This window comes from Salminus brasiliensis, chromosome 6 (genome assembly GCF_030463535.1).
Source record: "Salminus brasiliensis chromosome 6, fSalBra1.hap2, whole genome shotgun sequence".
NCBI classification, from domain to species: Eukaryota; Metazoa; Chordata; class Actinopteri; order Characiformes; family Bryconidae; genus Salminus; species Salminus brasiliensis.
The window spans coordinates 14640125-14660472 of NC_132883.1; the positions used below are offsets into that span (position 1 = coordinate 14640125).

General features: G+C 39.5%; 1 protein-coding gene across 1 annotated transcript in view; it reads right to left on the reverse strand.

Annotated features, from left to right (window-relative positions):
* Positions 1 to 20348, reverse strand: part of LOC140557079 (uncharacterized) — a 61204-nt gene that overhangs the window by 31506 nt on the left and 9350 nt on the right. Inside the window, exons 8-13 of the mRNA XM_072681214.1 lie at positions 16605 to 16760; positions 2804 to 3014; positions 2438 to 2577; positions 2187 to 2337; positions 1979 to 2082; positions 1753 to 1859 (exon numbers count right to left, since the gene is read on the reverse strand). Of these exons, the coding sequence (XP_072537315.1) occupies positions 1753 to 1859; positions 1979 to 2082; positions 2187 to 2337; positions 2438 to 2577; positions 2804 to 3014; positions 16605 to 16760 (869 nt within the window). The remainder of the gene's footprint in view (positions 1 to 1752; positions 1860 to 1978; positions 2083 to 2186; positions 2338 to 2437; positions 2578 to 2803; positions 3015 to 16604; positions 16761 to 20348) is intronic.

Sequence of the window (20348 nt, forward strand, 5' to 3'; positions counted from 1 at the left end):
AAACAGTTTACTTATTAAAATAAGGAAGTCTAAATAATAGAAATAAGGGTCTATAAATATGAATTTTCTGCTTTGACACTCTGTATGAAGTTGAGTATTTGCTAGTAAACGTTTCAGGCTATAACAGCTTGTCATGGTGTGTAGCTTGCGATGGGGCACTTAAAATGTTCGGACACCACTGCAGAAAGGCGAAACCCTAAAGTAGTGCACTATATGGTGAATAGGGGACAGATTCAGACACAGCAGTGGAGTGGCAGCTTTTAGGATCAGTGGCCCCCGACCTGAGAGCAGTTCAGCCTGTGGACATTTCCAAATGTAGCACTTACTGTGAAAATTCTGTTTTGTAACTTAGTCTTATTTTATTTTTTTTTTTATCTTTTCATTTTTGATTATGTTAATGACTTCTCATTTGCATGTTTTATTTTTTATTTTGAATATATACATCTACAATCTTGGTATATGTTTGTTTAATATTCTTATAAATTTGACAAGAGCGTGTCCGTCTGTAAATCTCTTTAAATGACTGCTGCTTGTTCTATATAATTAAAGATTTGATTGATTGAGTCAAATTGAACTTTCTCAAATTGTCTTACTCAAGCTGAAAATTCTGTGTTGCAAAAGGACTTGCTTTACCTCACTCCACATTAACCTTTACACATCAAAGCCAGGCAGCTAATTTAACTAATTATGTGCAAATTAGTAAGAATGATAAAACGGTGACAGCTGAAAAGCTAATGAAAACTAAACTCCCGAAGAAACTTGAAAATGATCTTTAATACACTTGTATTGTTTCTCATAAGAAGTCAAATGAAATTTCATTCCCTTTCTGCTTAGTGAAGCCCCTCAAGCTTCAAGTACGGCTCGGCTTGACCCACCATCCTGTAAGATGCACAGAAAACAAGCATCCACTGTTTTTTTTCTGTCCTGGTACTGAAGTGGTGGGGTAAACTTCCCTTGTGTGTCTGAAGGGCAGAGTCGCTCGCTGTATTCAACCTCAGACTGAAGACCCCCCTTCTTTCAAGAGTACTTGGGTGAAGTGTAGTGCCGAGTGATGGTCTCCATACTGACTTTTGTATATAGTAGCATCTAAGCTTAGAGGTATCTTTTGGATCCTAGCCGATTAAAACTAACTAAGAATATTTTCTGAGTGAAGCACTTTTGTAAGTTGCTGTGGTTAAGAGCATCTGCAGAATGCCTCAAATGTAAATGGTGTGGAGTAGTGTGACACAAATTCCTGATGTAATCCTGAATTACACACAGAACCTATAATTATTTTTTAACATAACTGCAGCAAGTGAGAGTTATCTGATATAATGAAGTTAATTTTGTTATCGCACTGAATCAACATATTTTTAAATGATATTTATTTAATGCAGTTATAGCGTAGTGATATTTACATGATATTTTTATTAAACTGTACATAAAACAAAATGAAATACCAATGTTTATACATTAATTAAATAAGTGGGAAACGTGCACATGTGCAAATTAGCAAACCTTTGTAAAATACATAAAAATATATTCAAAATTAATAACTGAAAAACGAATATATTATGACCTTAAATGTTGAGTAATCAGTTACTCCAGACAATGAATTCTTAATATCCTACAAAAAACATTTGGTTTTTAATTCATTTACAATTCAAATATGCAACAAAGCCTTATAACAACATTATACCATCTTGAATTATTTACCCTAATTGCCTGTGCTTTCCTATCACACAATACTTAATACTTAGGCAAAAGGATTCAGTAGTCGGAACAGTTCAGGAGGTCATACTTCACGTATCCAACCCTGTCAACCTGCCGCCTGCTGTTCATCCTCCAGTAGAACCTTTCTCTGCAGAAGTAGAAGTGTCCTGAAATGATAGGAATTAGACATGAGAAAAATTGTTGTCATTGTTTACTGTAGTAAATTGATATTTAACTGACTTTGACTAAAAGCCAGGATTCTTTTTAACTGTCTGAAGAGTCTCACCTTTATAAAGGAACACATCGTGAGAATCTGCAGGGACGCCGCCAAAGGTCTGGTCAGTGAAGCGAGGATATCCCTTATCAATCTGCTGTGTCTTTACGTCCAGCCTAAGGAAATGAAGAAAGAGGGCATTTTAGTGTGGGTGAAAGACTGATAAACCAACCAAGGTGGGTATTTTGTTGGTGCTTATTATTCAAATAACAGTTCTCACCTCCAGAAGTTCTCGCCGCTAAAGAGGAGCACCTTGCCTTTTCCGCGCTGCACTGCTCCCTCCACCTTCTGCAAAGTGCTAGGTAAGCCAAGTTTCTCAATTCTGCGTGGTCCCTGAACTTCCCGTCCAGAGTATACCCAGAACTGATTGTCTGAGGAGAAGAAACATCTCAGCTTTAAATCTGAATCTGCCAATTACACTGTAAAAAGTGTGGTTCTTCGCTTGGTTGGATACTTTGTGGATACTGTTACCTGCAAAGAAGTAGATCTTTTTGGTCAGAGGGTCCTCAAAAGCAGTGTTGATCTTAGCAGGCAAGGAACTCCATGTCTCAGACATGCGGAAAGGGCCCCTATGTTGCCCATTGCCACCATTTGATGTCGTCCAGTAGTGCCTAAACAGAAATGAATTATTACTTATGAGATCAGTAGATCAGTAATCATCCATTTCAAAATACATGTTTTTGCAGAATTCACAATGTTGTGGCTTTGGAAACATCATCCTAAGATGGGAGCCCCTATATACTGTATATATATATATAGGGGCTCCTATCTTAGAATGGACAGCTGCAGCAATGCTGGCCACACTAGAACTGTGGTTTACAGACCACTGGTTCTTACCCATCTTTGAAGAAATGAAGCTCGCCCTGGATCTCAGTGATCGCATCAAACATGTCCACTTGACAAGCATCCTTGGAGGGGTCCACAGAGCGGGTTGTGGTGGGTACAATGGGAGGAGTAGGCTTTGGTGGTTTATCAGTGGGTTTCGGGGTAGAAACTGGGGAAGGGGTTGAGGGCTGTGGAGGAGTGGGTTCAGGACCTGATCTGGGACCTGTAGGAGGACCCACAGAAATGTTTAATATATCAATGCACATTTTCTCATATTTTCTTCTTTTAGTGCTGATTTACATGATTCATTATTTAGTAAATAAACTGACTGATGTCATACCATAGAGATACTGGATGCCCTCGATGTCATCCTCATTCAAAGAGAAGTCTGCTACATATTTGTATATGGGGAACATCAAAGCCTCCTGAATGTTGGAGTGATCCAGACCCAGAGCATGTCCAAACTCATGAGCTGCCACCAGGAACAGGCTGTATCCTGTGAGAAGTAGGAACAGTGGTTTCAGGCAGATCCTAGACATTTGCCATGTGAAACTGGGTGTTATCTGTACTGACTAAAGGCTAAAATATGTCAAAGGTCAATGAAATTACCCTTATCTGGACAAAGTCCCCATTTTTTGTCTGTATCATAGTTGCCGGTTGTAGCGCACCACAGCTTTCCATCACCACGGCCTTCGCTGGTGCAGGACGTGTAGGTCTTTCCCAGGAAGATGAAGGGAAACTGACATGGCTCACCCTCAGAGTTTCCACCAATCACTGCAGTGTCTGTGGGCCAAAATCAGTGCAGTTATGCATCAGGTGCAGATGAACTTCAGCTGTATGTTGGAGCTGTTTGGACAGTATGGAGGAGTGTCTCACCTTGGTTAGGACAGAACCCATATTTTTTATCAGTGTCAAAGTTGGCTGTGGTCGCGCACCAGCGATAACCATCAGTGCGTCCTTCTGTGGTGCAGCCGTTGTATTGTTCTCCCTGAAATGTGAATGGGAAGACACATTCTGCCCCATCACTGTTCCCTCCGAATGTGAACAGAACTGTGAAGACAAAGAGAGAACCTCAGTAATGAGCAGCAAATGGAGAGCTGGTGAGCACTGAATGTGTAGCTTCTGTTTGCTCAATTGTACAGCTATAAATATCAAAATTTAAATATCAACAATTGGTCATATAGTTGACCAACGATTTACGAGGGGTTTCCCAAAAGCCACTAACCATAAAGATCACTATTAAATGGGTGAGCATAAATTAAATAGAGTGAGCATTACACTAACACCTTACACTCCAAATATCACTACATCGCGATCACATTTAACTTCAATTATATAGGTCCTAAAATATAACCCTGTGGGACTCCACATAACATGCTAAACCAATTGGTTACCAAATAATTCACAAGCTTAAAGACTACAAACAAAATAATAAACCTAGGGTTTAAGGGATTGAAGCTTTCTCTACCGGTTAGAACCACTTATTGTTACAAAGGCGGGTCAGAACTGGGTCAGAATGTGTTACCCAAATGAGGTTTTGTAGTAGATGATGACAGAAAACTTACGTTCGCTAGGACAGAAGCCAAATTTCTTGTCTTTGTCATAGTCAGCAGTGGTGGCACACCATGGCATACCATCAGTGCGACCTTCAGTGATGCAGGTGGAATAAGACCTGCCCTCAAATTGGAAAGGAAAGTGGCACAAAGCACCCTCTGCGTTGCCATAGCGTGTCTTAACAGCTGAAAGAAGAACAGGTAACCATATTTAGTTGTGTTCCTCATTTACAGTGTTGGAAAAGACTCAAGCCATTTATTATTTGGGATTGAATAGCCTTTTTTGGAGATTAAATCCTATCTTTGTCATCCCAATGACTGATGTTTTGTTTCTTCTGAATATAGTCTAGTTATTGCTGTCATTCATCCAATGACAGTCAGTAACTGTATGTGATATTCCTCACTGGAATGAGCAGGAATAGCACAGGTTTAATCAACTCTTTAGCTACCTTAAAGACAGTGACCATTCTTGTAAACTACGAAAATACAGCAATACTTTATTATTTATATTTTCTTAGCAGTACGTTTTGATAAGTGTAATTTTACACTTAAGTAGGTTATCTTTAGCAGTTGCTCTTTACAGTCTTTTGGATTTTATTCAAGTAAAGCACTTTGAACTGCCCATGTGTACCATTCAAAGAAATTTGCTTTGCCTCTACTTCCCTTACATGAGAATTTATGAATACTAGAAAGAGGTGTAAACTCTCTCAATATTGTGTACATTCTCATTCAGTTTAGAATGAAAACTCTAGAGGGAGCTATCGTCCTACTAGAGGCATTTTTGCAGACAGCAAATCTTACCTGGTCTAGTGCCAAGGGTCCAGTAAATCTCCTCATTAAAGTGGACTTCTCCCTGAAGCCAATTGCCCGGAAAGTAAGCATGTGCCAGCTTGTCTTCAATAAATGGAGTGCCATCACCATGATCTGGAATGAATATACCATGTTTAAACTCTTTTCTTCAGCTTCAGCAAGTAATGTGGTCGACACCTCAAGTGTGTAGTCATGGTTTTGAGAGGTAATACCCTTTTTACATGTGACCAGGTGAAAATATTTTCTTTTTTTTTTTCACTTTTTTTGTGATCACATCCAAGTTCTTGACCATTTCACATATAAATTTATTTTTGTAAACTGAGCAGAAGGTTGTTCTTGCTCCTGTACATGTGGACATATGGGATGCTAGTGATGGAAAACTCACCAGGGTGCTCTTTGAAGACAGAATAATTGAATTACTTAACATTTTGAATTTTTGGTATTTTATAAAATCATGAAACTTGTGTGAAATATGATCATGATGAACCTTTTCTTGCAAATGAGATCATTATGTCGGCAGCGCCCTCATTGACACGGGTGAAAGTCATGGGTGCGACATCACTCCACACTTTGAAGGCTCTGGCAAAAGCATCGTCGATAACAGAGGCTTCCATGTCCGGAGAGTAATTCCAAATCCTACAGAGCAAAAACAAAACAGGATAATAAGTAAAAACATTTTTTTGCCTAAATGGGCTACTCTGTGCAACTCCGCAACAGCTGGGCCACTCTGTGCAAGAATTGAGCTCAGCTCTAAAGACAAGATATAAAATGTAATGAATATATATTCAAATGAATGGGTCATTTTCTGCATTTATTTATTTAGTTAGTTATTGCCTGATTACTTGTCTGACGTGTGTAGTTTCATAGAACAAAAATGGACAGTATTCATTTTCCCAAATTTCCCTTTCTTTATCTATGCACATGTTTTGATTGGCTGCTCTGTATTGCACCTTGTTATAATAAAAAAGAATGATTTCTAACACAATTCTAATTATATTTATCAATCCAGTTATTAAGGCTTATAATTTCATGCTTATAATTTCATTGCATCCCGTCCACAGTACAAACCTGAATCAAAATCTGAGTACAAAATCTGAATAAGGCTTTAGACACTAAATGGATCTACTTACCTGTATGTAATGTCTTTGTGATCCCACTTTTGGTCTATCTGAATGGTCTTGTAACTCCGGACGTCTGGAACACCACAGCGAGGCTGCTTCATGGCGCTGACTGTGGCTTTATCCAGGGTGCCAGTCTCCTCTAGACCCAGCTGCCTCTGCAGCTTCTTCAGAGCTTTAGAGGTGGACACTGATGACTGCAGCCTGCTCTTCTCCTGAACCTCCATATATCCAAAGCGCTTCAGGTATGTCTGAAGGCAAACAAAAGAGAGAATGCATATGAATAATATGCATATTGGAAAATGCTTGTTGTTGCACACCTAAATACAGTAAACCGAATCTTAATAGCATAAGTAGCATCAGTGAGCTATAATAAATAAGATAAGTAATACTCACTTCTGCCAGCTCTGTGTCTGTCATATTCGTGATTATGTCCCCAGGGAAGTTCACGAAGACAGACTTGATTGGATGGCACCAGGTGCTTAAAGCGCAGGTTCCTAGAACCACAAATGACAAGGCACTGAGTCTCATAGTGAGAACTTTCAAATTACCCACTGAACCAGTGAAGAACAAGACTAGAAGTTCTCAGGTGAAGATCTGCTGAGTAATCTGTTTCAGAGGTGACTTCTTCTAACTTCCTCTGTCAGCTCTGCTTGCTCTGTGCCTGCTCTTGAAGCAGTTCTGCGCCCAGCATTTATAACCCCCCCACACACACATACAGAGAAAACTGTGGGCTGGGTTTCTTCAAATTTGCCTTTGTTTCTAGAAAGCAAGAGCATTCCACAGAAGATGACTTGCTGAAAGGCAGAATACATTTTGAGATTGATTAGATTCAACTTTATTGTCATTGTTCAGCACAAGTACAGGTACAAAGCCAGTGAAATACAGTTAGCAACCAACCAGAAGTGGAAAATGCAGTAGTATTTACATAAAGTGCAAAATAGAAATTACTGTAACAATAAGGGGTTCATGGTGTTAAATAGAATATAAATTACTATACATATATACAGTGAGGGAGGGAACTGCAATGATTGCACAGAGCAGCATATGTTGGAAAAATAGTTGCACATATGAGTAGTTAATACCATAGTACAGTACAGTGCAGTGAATGCAATAATGAGGCTAAAGTGATGGTGTGGAGTTCAGCAGGGTCACAGCCTCAGGGAAGAAGTTCTTCCTGAGTCTGTTGCTGTGGGAGCGGAGGCTCCTGTAATGCCTGCTGGGTGGGAGTATGGTGAAAAGTCTGTTATGGTGAGAAGGGTTCTTGATGATGCTTCTCGCCCTTCTAATAAGTGGTCTCAATAGTGGGTGCCTGTGATGCATTGGATCAGATTCTGAGAATTCCGGCCAATGCCGTAGCACACTGAGATGCAGTTTGTATGTATGGTCTCTATGGTACAGCGGTAGAAGTCCTCCAGTGTCCTTGGACATGAATGAACTTTCTTGAAGCTCCATAAGAAGACGTTGTTTTGCCTTTTTGACCATGATGGAGGAGTTCAGTGACCAGGTGCCTGGCTCCTTGTTCTCCTAAAGTCCACAATGATCCCTTTGGTTTTCTGGGTGTTGAGTGCCAGGTTATTGTCATCACACAATGCAGCCAGGTTCTGCACCTCGTCCCTGTAGGCCATCTCATCGTGGCTCATGGGTGAACAGGGAGTACAGAAGGGGGCTCAGAACACAGTCTTGTGGCACGCCAATGTTCTGTTTAACGGTCTTAAAGATGGTTGGGACAACTGCCTGGGCCAGAGACAGGTTGTAAATGTCTATGAAGACCCCATCCAGCTTCTTGGCACAAGCTTTAAGCCCGAGGCCAGGTATTCCATCGGGGCCGGCTGCCTTGCGAGCATTCACCCTGCACTGAGTGTGGCAGAAGTCTGTGGTGGAGAGTGTGAATGGCTGCCCACCTGGTGGTATGTTCCATTTTGGAGAAGAGCATCTTATTTTCTATGTCGAACCGAACATAAAAGTGGGGAACTTGTCGGATAGTGAGGCACCATCGGTCGAGGGTGCAGTGCTGGGTGGTTTGTAATCAGTTATCGTGCGTGTATGCCTTGCCATGTTGAGGGTTACTGCTTGCTATGGTATTTAGCCTTTGAGATGCTTCTTTGGGGCTATAAGCCTCCTGGCCACCAGATCTGTAGACAGCATCTCTGGCTTTAAGCAGGTGGCGAAACTCTCTGTTCATCCAAGGCTTCTGATTTGGAAAGATTTTGATGGTTGATGGAGTTTGTGTAAATGCCAATGTTTAATAGGCAAATTACATTTTTCTTAATATTTCTTTTTTTTAATTACTGTATTAGTTCATTAGTTCAAATTACTTGAATAAAATTGTAAACATAATTATATTATTAGTCATTCTCTTAGGGGACAGATGAAGGAAAGTGTTACGGTGTGGTGTTTAGACCCAAGTGCAGTCCGAATTTGATTTATTATGATGAAATGAAACTACCTCTTATGGTGTGTGCTTAGTGACTGTTGGGCTTGAACTACCAACCCTGGTAATGGGAGCCTAGTGTATTTTCCAAACTAAAGACAACAACTCAAATGCTTTTCTCTTCTTGCTTCAGCTTTTCGCTGTTACCAACTTAAACTTTTCTCTTTTCTGTACTTAACAGTGGTTTGTGTGGCGGATAACACCACTACCTGCCACTGAGCTACCACACCATGTGGGAGGCTGGGGTTCGATTCCCGGTCTGGGTGACTATGCTGCGCTACACCAATAAGAGTCCTTGGGCAAGACTCCTAACACTACACTGTCCCACCTCTGTAATATGAGTTACCTCATAAGTTGCTCTGGATAAGAGCGTCAGCTAAATGCCATAAAAGTAAACTTCTCTTTTCTGTTCACAACTTTTCACTTTTTTCTTTTCTGTTCACAACTTTTCTGTTTTCTCTTCTCAACATAAACCTACTGTTACCGTTCACCCCTCTACAAAGGTGCAACGGGGAAGTGTGTTTGGCTGGGTGTATTTATACTGTGCCACACAGGTGGACCTGGTCAGCGTTGATTACCGCTGGGAATTCTGGGGCTTGGAGTCCTTTGCCCCAACCCCACCAGCTTTCCTACTTTGCTGGCTGGGACCCCTGCTGGCGGCTGGCGGTACATGCTGCCTGCTCACAGAAAGATCTTGAAAAACAATTGATAAACGAACGAGTAAAGAACATGAAAAAGTTTACAAGAGACAAAACACATACTAATATTAAAACACGGTCATGAGTTTTCTCAGGCAGTTCCTTACACAGTATTAGGACATCACAGTTGCCAACGTCCTTTCCTGTTTCCATTTCAAAACACTGTTGTCTTGTCTCATTGTACTTTATCTAATGTTGCCAGATGTTGTGGTCTTAAATGACTACATAACTCTCCCTGCACTCTTAATAATAAAAGTGCTACAAATGATTCTTTGAGCAATACCATAGTAGAACCACTTTTGGCTCTATGAAGAACCATTAAAAGTAGAAGCTTTTAAGAAGCTTAACACTTTAAGAACCTTCACTTAACTGTAAATGTTCTTTCCCAATTGAAAGGCTCTTCAAAATCACATATTTCCTTTTCATTTTTCATGGAAACAAAAGTAGTTCTTCTATGGCATCAATTAAAGAACCCTTTATTTGAAAGAGTGTGCATCACAAATTGCTGCATCTGCAACTGTTTAACCATAACCAAGTTGCCACGAATGGCCCTGGTGTTCCACTTCCCCGCCTCAGAAGGTCGCTATCACCTCAGTACTGACTTGCTCTCACCTGTTCTCAATCTCTCATTAGCTCCAGTATTTTAGAACCTTGCACCTAGACTGAGGTGCGACGTGTTGTTGGTTTCCTCAGCATTTCGAAGCGAGTTTATTCAGTCATGTTCTGATATTTGACCTGTTTTTCCTTCTACGGATTGAATTTGCCCTTGTTTGCCTTTGGTTGCTTGTTTTATCTGTATCAGCCTGCTCAGTAAACCTGCATTTGAATCCCATCAGTCCTGTTATTATGTGACAGAAGAGTTTCTGCTGTCAGAAATGATAATGAAAAATAGGTGACAATGAAATAAAGTTACTGATGCAGCACTGGAAAATAATTATGTGGATAACGAGTTACTAGATTAATTTAATACATTTAATGAATGGGTCTTGTAAAAAGTTGAATCCATTCAATTGAATTGTTCTCTTGGGAAGAAAGACTAATTTATTGCTCTAAAAAATGTATTAATTGTACCCTACAATAAAACTCTTCCCCACTCAGGTCCACTATAATTGGATTTTGTGCTACTAAAAGTAACATAAAAATATGTGTAATACAAAAAGTATATTACACATATACATTTATAAAAGTGTAAACAATTATAAATAAATTATATTGTAATATTGTAAAGTGTTGTTGCAATGTTCCTAACCCTTTGCTATTGAAGCTCCTCTAACCTCAAGTTTTCAGGCAAGTATTTCTCACACTGGCAGTGCATCCTCACAGCTCATTACATCATCATCCGTTCACACAAGTCAACAAGGCTCAGATCATGTTCCTAAATCTGCTGTTAGCAAACCTTTCATACAAATGATGATATTACTCTGAAACAGACATTAGTGTTGCTGTAGTAAATGAAGTGTGAGCAAACTTGTCCCACTGGTGGGGTTAACTGTACCACAAAGTAATTTGGGCACCACAATCAATGTGAATAGCTAAATGAGTAACATTGACAAACAACATAAATCATTTGCATTCAAAATAATAAAAAGGGAACAAATATAAGGTTTGGGCACTCTGCATGGTTAGTACTTAGTAACACATGCTTTGGCATTTATTTTCTTGAAAAAAAGCTTAAAGAGACTCTTAAGGCCTGTTGCATGCACTGCTTTTTTGAGGTGTGTTTAGGATCATAATCCAGCTTTAGCAAATTCTATTCTTATAGCACAATTGTGGACATTAATTCCTGAATACTGGTGTTTCGGTGATGTTACAGTTAAACGTTCCTTAGTTTGTCCTCACCTAAAAAAACAGTACAACATGTAGAAATAGTATAACAGCACCAATAATAATAAAGTCCAATAATATACCATAACCTCTTAAACTCCTCTGAACCACCGGTGGTTCCTGCCCCCCCATGTTACCCCTTAGAAACAACTTAGAGAGTTTGCACTGCTTTGCATGTATTTACCAAATAGTAAACCTTAGGGTGTGGTAAAAACCATCATCAGAGGTTAAAGGTAACCTAACTATACTCATAAGCACTCAAAAATTCAGGTATAATAGGTATTTCAGAGATGCCATAGAAGAACCACAGTTTTGTAGCATTTTGAGTGTGAACACTGTGCCGTGTTTAAAACACTGTACAGAGAAGTGTTCAGGAGAAATGAACAACCACAACAAATTAGTAATGAATAACATTTTTTAAAAAACTTTTTAAACTTTTTTTGCTCATCTGAAGGCTTTAATCAGGGGTGTCCAGTCTTATCAGCAAACAGTTGGAAGAGCTGATTAAACAAAGGAGAATCAGTGGTGCCTGTTTGTTATGAATGGAGTACCCTAAAGGATCATTATTTTAGTTTATGAATGAACAGTAAAAGCCATTTTACTAAATTTCTCATGGCAGACCTTAATAATGATTGTGCAATTCGCTAAGAAAAGACATCACTTCCTTCTAAGTAATCACTTGTCCAGCATCAAAACCGCAGGTTTCACAGGCAGTATTTTGTCACACCAGCTGTGCATCCTCCCTTGTTAATCAGATCTCGATCTTTGAAACTGTGGTTTGAATCTGCTGTTGACAAATCACTTAAAGACTTAAACTAAAATTCATTCAAAATACAGAAAACTGTATATAGAATTATGTAAAGTACACTACATATCCAAATGTTCGTGGACACTCTTTCTACTGAGCTTTGGAGCAGCGGATCTGTGTTCTGAGTTGGGGAGTTAAAGATGAGGTAGAGCTGTGATCATCCAACATCCTGACCTCACTACCGCTCTGGTCGCTGAATGCATTCAAATCTTCACAGCAATGCTTTAATGCCCTTCATTTGGACGACACAATGACACAATGACAAAATATTTATTCATTTATAAAGTCCATAAAGTGTATGTATAAACATTCACATCATCGACAGAGACAGCAGAAACAGACAGGCAGTGCTGAATAGGACTACATCAGAAGATACAAAAATAAACAGATGAGCCATCTGAGGCCATCATTTTTAGAATCTTGTAGTCTTTGCAAAAAAAAGGATAGCTAGCTCTCATCTGGCTAGCATGAATCTAACAGGTTAGCTAGCTAGCATTGCTATATTGATTAGTTAATACAGTGTTACCAACATTAGTTGACTAACAATTTATTTGCTAGAACGTTAAGTTGATACTGGAAATGAGGATCGCTCTTAATGTACTTACAAGTGAAAACGTTTGCAGTATCAATACATGCTTCAAAATAATTTTTAAAAGAATTTCACATACATATCATTGGAACATTTGTATTGATCATTGTTTATTGTTAAACTTTGACACAATTTAAAGAGCAACTTTCAATGATTTGTGTGTGTGTATATATATATATATATATATATATTTGTGTGTGTGTGTGTGTGTGTGTGTGTTTATATTATATATTGGTCTAAATACATTAATGTATGAATCATAACTGCTTGATTTGCAGTTTGAGCCCAGTGGGTACAAAACACTGTGATGCAGTTCCTTCATATGACCACAAGGTGTCCCCCGTATTGCACAGCAGCAGTTGTTTCTTATGGTGAATAACTGTTCATCAGTTATATTATAATTATGTTTCAGAGACCATATGAGACATTTACATTAAAATGAAAAGCATTAAATTAAGGATTAAAATACTCAATAACAAGTTATTCTGAGGTTATTGTAAGTTGTGGTGTCAGTACTGCCACCCTTTGCCATCCTAGCCATGACCTTGACTGGGCCAGTGCCCATTAATGCATTTGCCACTTATCTTCTACAGTAAGACTGACAGATCAGTATGTAAAAAGAGGTTGTTAACTTGTTCAGATTGTAGGCCTCATTTTCTTTTTATTATTGCAGATCCTAACAGTGTGTCCCAGCATGTGACTCAGCAAGATTCTAGCCAGTGCAGGTGTCTGTTTGCTGATGTAAGTTTGAACACACCGTTCAGTACAAGCAGCTCAATTCAACACACACAATCATCTGAAGATGCTGTCAGGGTTTCTCAGAAGGATCTGCCTCAGGACACTACACATCTGGGCCACCAGAAGTTGGCATCGCCAGATTTTTTTAGTTAATGCTCCACTTCCTGTCCCTCTCACCTGAATCCCATTTTTCCTTCCCTATAAAAAGTTATTGTGTTTTCCCTGTTTTTCAGAGTTTTTCAGTATCTCCTGCTTCATGAATCCTTTTGACCTTCGTACTTCGTGGTTTTGAACTCCTGGCGGTACTTTTGTGTAGTTGGTACGCTTTATGGACTTCCTCATTGTAGCTTTTTGAGTTTTTTGTATTTCTAATTAAATGTCTGGTTGTTCTTGTTTTTGAACAGTTTTTGTTTTTTGCATGTTGTTTCCTTTTGGACATTTATTTGAGCTATATTTGCCAATAAAACCTGCCTCATGGATTCTCTCCCTGTGTGTGAGCTCACAAAAGAGGTGTTCAAATTAATTTCTAGCTGGGACATTTAGAAGATCTAGTCAAAAGCTCATGGTGTCATCTGCTTACTACTTTGATTTTCTGCAATAGTTAGGGCGATGATGTGTTAAAAGCAGGACAAATGGGCGAGCGTAAGAGTCTGCGTGACTTGAGCCAGGGTTGAATTGTAATGGCTAGATTACTATATCAGAACATTTCCAAAATGACAGGTTTTGTGGGGGGTTCATAGTAGGCAGTGTTTAGTACATACCAAAAGTGCTTTAAAGAAAGGCAACCTGTGAACTGGCAAACCTGTCTGGACAAGACTTATCAAAATTGCTGCTAAAGTCTTGTTGCCCGATACCTTTAGACGTCTTGTGTAGTCCAGAGCTCTTTTGATAACATGAGGCAGGCCTACACAATATTAAGCAGGTGGTTTTAATGTTCTGGCCTTTTGTGTAGGGGGAACTATTGAAGAAAATTTTTGCTGTGCTGAATGTGTTTAGAGTTCTGAAACAGTGTGTGTGTGTGTTTTGTGTTTGTGTGTAATAGTGAATGTGCTTGTGGTGTAATGAATATTAGATGTATGGAGTTCTGAGTTTCAGGATTAAGGATCTTGTGTATCAGGTGTTCATTCCAAATGTTGTCTTCTTCAAAACAAATAAATAATAAATGAAGAAAAGAATCCAGTTTAATTGGATAAATTTACATTTACATTTCAGGCATTTAGCAGACGCTCTTATCCAGAGCGACTTACAAAAGTGCTTTGCTATTTACCCAAGAAAAACCTAGGCTAGTTTGAATAGACTAATAATTTAAAGATACCTCTAAGATTAGACTCTACTAAACACAAGTCAGTAAGGTGACCACTCCACTATTCGCCCAAGTATTCTCGGAAGAGGTGGGTTAGAAGTTTTCGACCAAGTAAATGTTAGAAGTTTTCGACCAAGTCAGTCCTTGCAGTCCCACTAAATGATCAGTCCCACATAAAAGAGCAGTTGGTTTAAATAATAACTTTATTAAACAGTTCATATTACAAAATACTACTAATGTTAACAATAAATTAAACACCTGAGAAACATGTTCACATGTGCAAATTTGGCTACAAGGTAACAAAAGTACAAACAAGAAAATAAATTAACTGATTAAAACCTTTAAACTTAAGTTATTTTTTGCTCCAGGCAATTTCCTTATATAGATACTAACTTTCAGTTCTTTCAACAACACTGCAAACACATTTTTGGGATAGATTTCTATCCTAATTGCCTGTGCTTTCCTTTCACACAATACTTAATACTGAAGGTAACGGATTCAGTAGACGGAACACTTCAGGAGGTCATACGTCACATATCCAACCTTGTCAACCTGCCGCCTGCTGTTCATCCTCCAGTAGAACCTTTCTCTGCAGAAGTAGAAGTTTCCTGAAATGATAGAAATTAGACATGGTCAAAACATTACCATCACTTACTGTAGCGGCACTGACTTTTTTAACTGTCTGAAGAGTCTCACCTTTATAAAGGAACACATCGTGAGAATCCGCAGGGACGCCGCCAAAGGTCTGGTCAGTGAAGCGAGGATATCCCTTATCGATCTGCTGTGTCTTTACGTCCAGCCTAAGGAAATGAAGAAAGAGGGCATTTTAGTGTGGGTGAAAGACTGCTGGATCAACCATGGTAGGCATTTTGATGGTGCTTATTACTAATTAATATTTCCAGATATCTTTAGAAAGAATGCTTCTTACCTCCAGAAGTTCTCGCCGCTAAAGAGGAGCACCTTGCCTTTTCCGCGCTGCACTGCTCCCTCCACCTTCTGCAAAGTGCTAGGTAAGCCAAGTTTCTCAATTCTGCGTGGTCCCTGAACTTCCCGTCCAGAGTATACCCAGAACTGATTGTCTGAGGAGAAGAAACATCTCAGCTATAAATCTGAATTTGGCAATTACACTGTAAAAAGTGTGGTTCTTCGCTTGGTTGGATACTTTGTGGATACTGTTGTTACCTGCAAAGAAGTAGATCTTTTTGGTCAAAGGGTCCTCAAAAGCAGTGTTGATCTTAGCAGGCAAGGAACTCCATGTCTCAGACATGCGGAAAGGGCCCCTATGTTGCCCATTGCCACCATTTGATGTCTTCCAGTAGTGCCTTAACAGAAATGAATTATTACTTTGATGATTGAGCAATTGTTAATGACAAAATACATGTTTTTTGCAGAATTCACAATGATGTAGCTTTGGAAACTGCAACTTTACAAGTGCTCAAGGACCTCTAACCAGCATGTTTCCAAATATTCTCATATATAGGGGCTCCCATCTTAGGATGGATAGTTGCAGCAAAAAAACACAATGCTGGCCAGCAGGTCCTTATGAAATGTACAGGGAACACTAGAACTGTGCTATACAGACCACTGGTTCTTACCCATCTTTGAAGAAATGAAGCTCGCCCTGGATCTCAGTGATCGCATCAAACATGTCCACTTGACAAGCATCCTTGGAGGGGTCCACAGATGGGGTTGTGGTGGGTACAATGGGAGGAGTAGGCTTTGGGGGTTTACCAGTGGGTTTCGGGGTAGAAACTGGGGAAGGGGTTGAGCGCTGTGGAGGAGTGGGTTTAGGACCTGTTCTGGGACCTAAAGGAGGCAAAAGAAATGCATTATATCAATGTACTACTTCTCATATTTTGTAAATCTAGATCTTCAAATAAAACTTTACATGACTCACTACTTAATAAGAAGTAGTAAATAAACTGACTGATGTCATACCATAGAGATACTGGATGCCCTCGATGTCATCCTCATTCAAAGAGAAGTCTGCTACATATTTGTACATGGGGTACATCAGAGCATCCTGAATGTTGGAGTGATCCAGACCCAGAGCATGTCCAAACTCATGAGCTGCCACCAGGAACAGGCTGTATCCTGTGAGAAGTAGGAACAGTGGTTTCAGGCAGATCCTAGACATTTGTCATGTGAAACTGGGTGTTATCTGTACTGACTAAAGGCTAAAATATGTCAAAGGCCAATGAAATTACCCTTATCTGGACAAAGTCCCCATTTTTTGTCTGTATCATAGTTGCCGGTTGTAGCGCACCACAGCTTTCCATCACCACGGCCTTCGCTGGTGCAGGACGTGTAGGTCTTTCCCAGGAAGATGAAGGGAAACTGACATGGCTCACCCTCAGAGTTTCCACCAATCACTGCAGTGTCTGTGGGCCAAAGTCAGTGCAGTTATGCATCAGGTGCAGATGAACTTCAGCTGTATGTTGGAGCTGTTTGGACAGTATGGAGGAGTGTCTCACCTCGGTTAGGACAGAACCCATATTTTTTATCAGTGTCAAAGTTGGCTGTGGTTGCGCACCAGCGATAACCATCAGTGCGTCCTTCTGTGGTGCAGCCTTTATATTGTTCTCCCTGAAATGTGAATGGGAAGACACATTCTGCCCCATCACTGTTCCCTCCGATTGTGAACAGAACTGTGGAGACAAAGAGAGAACCTCAGTAATGAGCAGCAAATGGAATGTCTATTCACTTATGGTTCCCTACAGAACATCTGAGTTAAGTAGTTCAACTGAGATTTTCTAATAAACCAAACTATTACAAAGTTCTTTATGGAACCAAAAGTGCTTCTGATATGGCATTGCTCTAAAAGACCCCTTTTGTAGGCGAGGGAACAGAACTTACGTTCGCTAGGACAGAAGCCAAATTTCTTGTCTTTGTCGAAGTCAGCAGTGGTGGCACACCATGGCAGACCATCAGTGCGGCCTTCGGTGATGCAGGTGGAATAAGACCTGCCCTCAAAGCGGAAAGGGAACTGGCACATAGCACCCTCTGCGTTGCCATAGCGTGTCTTAACAGCTGAAAGAACAACATGAAACCACGTTCAGCTGTGATGGTTACTGTCATGATTTACACTTGATAGAAAGCGGAGGGACCTCTAGAAACCTCTAGAGGGAGCTATTGTTCTAAGTTGCAGCTCAGAAATCAGATCAGTTGAAGTGTGTTACCTGGTCCTGTGCCAAGAGTCCAGAATTCGTCATCATCAAAGTGGGCGTCCCCCTGAATCCCCTCACCGGGAGGATAAGCGTGTGCCAGCAGGCCATCTTTGCCATCAAATGGATACGGGTCTCCATGATCTGGAAGAGACAGACCAGGTTTAAACCTTTTCCTAATGGAAGCTTGCAGTAATCTGGGCACCCCCACATACAGTACAGCAGTAGCTATTGGGCTGATGTTCAGGTTGATGGTAACTTCAAATGGATCTAGTCCTGCTGTCAAACTGTAGGCATATAGATTGCTAGTGAAAGAAAATGACTCTGGAAAAAAAATGGTTTCCTTAATATTATAACAAACCTGTTTTTCCGAAGGAGATCATGATATCAGCAGTGCCATCATAGAGACGGGTGAAAGTCAAGGGTGTGACATCACTCCACACCTTGAAGGCTCTGGCGAAGGCATCGTCGATGAGAGAGGGTTCCATGTCCGGAGAGTAATTCAAAATCCTACAAAGCAAAAAACATAAAACCTCAACTAAGTAACCTTTGACTAAATAGTCTCCTGCTGCTCATTTTGTCATTTTTTTAAGTTCATGCATTATTCCTTTACTCATTACTGCTGTTCATCATTCCTCAGAAACGTCAACAAACATAAATAATGGATCCACTTACCTGTATGTAACATCATTGTGATCCCACTTGAGGTCTCCGGTGAAGGTCTGGTAGTTGCGGACGTCTGGAACGCCACAGCGAGGCTGCTTCATGGCGCTGACTGTGGCTTTATCCAGGGTGCCAGTCTCATCTAAGCCCAGCTGCCTCTGCAGCTTCTTCAGAGCTTTAGAGGTGGACACTGATGACTGCAGCCTGCTCTTCTCCTGAACCTCCATATATCCAAAGCGCTTCAGGTACGTCTGTAGGCAAACAAAAGAGAGAATGCAAATCAGACAATTACCATTTACAGTTGTCTTACTAAGTACCGAAACTGAAACAAAATGACCCTGTAATTCATTTAAAGTGTTTTTTTATATTGCTCTAATAGAAAACATGATTTCTGCTTCAAACCTATTTTGTTCTTTTTCTCCAAAAGCACATACTTTTTTACTTTAAGCCAAAGCTTTTAATGTCACATGAATCCATGATGATCAGATCACTGTCCGGTATTACCTCCATAAAACTGGACGTAGCTCTTGTAACTCAGCTACTTTTAGTTAATTTGAGAATATCTGTTAGACATTTTCAGATTCAAAAGGGATCTTTACGTTGAAACAACTTATAATAATTGAGTTTAGTCTATTGTCATTGGCAGATGAACAGTGATTAAACAATGCAATAATAAAAATGGCAAAACTACACAAAAATAAACTCTGCAACTCTGGATTTACTCATCTCATTCATATTTCTCAACATGTCCAGTAACTGAGTCAGCTGTGCTACTTCAGTATTTTCTTGAGCGAGAGCCAATTGGCTCCTGGTCTCATCTATTTGCATATGGGGAGTGTTCTGCAACCTCAGTCACCGCCAGCGTGTCATCATTCTCCCTGTGTAAGCAGCTGTTTTTTATGTGGTGGTTGATTGTTTGACTTCAGTCTTAAATGCTTTAAGGATAAGTTCTGTTTTGCTGAGTAGGAGTATATGTAGGCTGAGTACTGCAGTGTCCACTCTTGAATTAATACTTAATTACTCTCGTTTTTTTTTTTTTTTTTTTTTTGGCAGAAAATAATCAACTAAAGAAAGAAAGACTGAACTTTTATTTCATGAAATGCAAGGTGATTCATCTTGAGGTAAGATTAACTCAAAATATGAAATAAATGTAAATGTAAAGAAAATTTAGTTGAGAAAAATAATTAAGAGTAACAAACAAAATTTAATTTGTTTTATTCAACAGTAAAAACTATAGTTGGGTGTAGGAGTAAAAATTTGTTTTTTCCAACAAATTTACATTTTATAATAATTTAACTTTTTACTTTATTTGAATAATGTTTTTTTTTTTTGTTTGCTTTTTGTAAAAAAAAATGTTTTGAATGATATTAAATAAAAATAAATTATTTTAACTAAATCATACATATAATTCGAGAGAAAATAGATAAATTTGAGTATTTTTTTAAGTAATAGATCTTTTTTTTTTCAGTATATAATGCACATGTAGCCAGTAGAGAATATGCTTTATATCTAAACCAGTGAGCTGTATTAAATAAGATAAGTAATACTCACTTCTGCCAGCTCGGTGTCCGTCATATTCTTGATTACGTCCCCAGGGAAGTTCACGAAGACAGACTTAATTGGATGGCACCAGGCGCTTAAAGCGCAGGTTCCTAGAACCACGAACGCCAAGGCGCTGAGTCTCATAGTGAGAACTTTCAAATTACCCACTGAACCAGTGAAGAACAAGACTAGAAGTTCTCAGGTGAAGATCTACTGAAGGCACAGTAGTGATTTGTTTCGGAGCTGACTTCTTCAGAACTCTTCTTTCAGCTCTGCTTGCTCTGTGCCTACTCTTGAAGCATCTCTTTGCCCA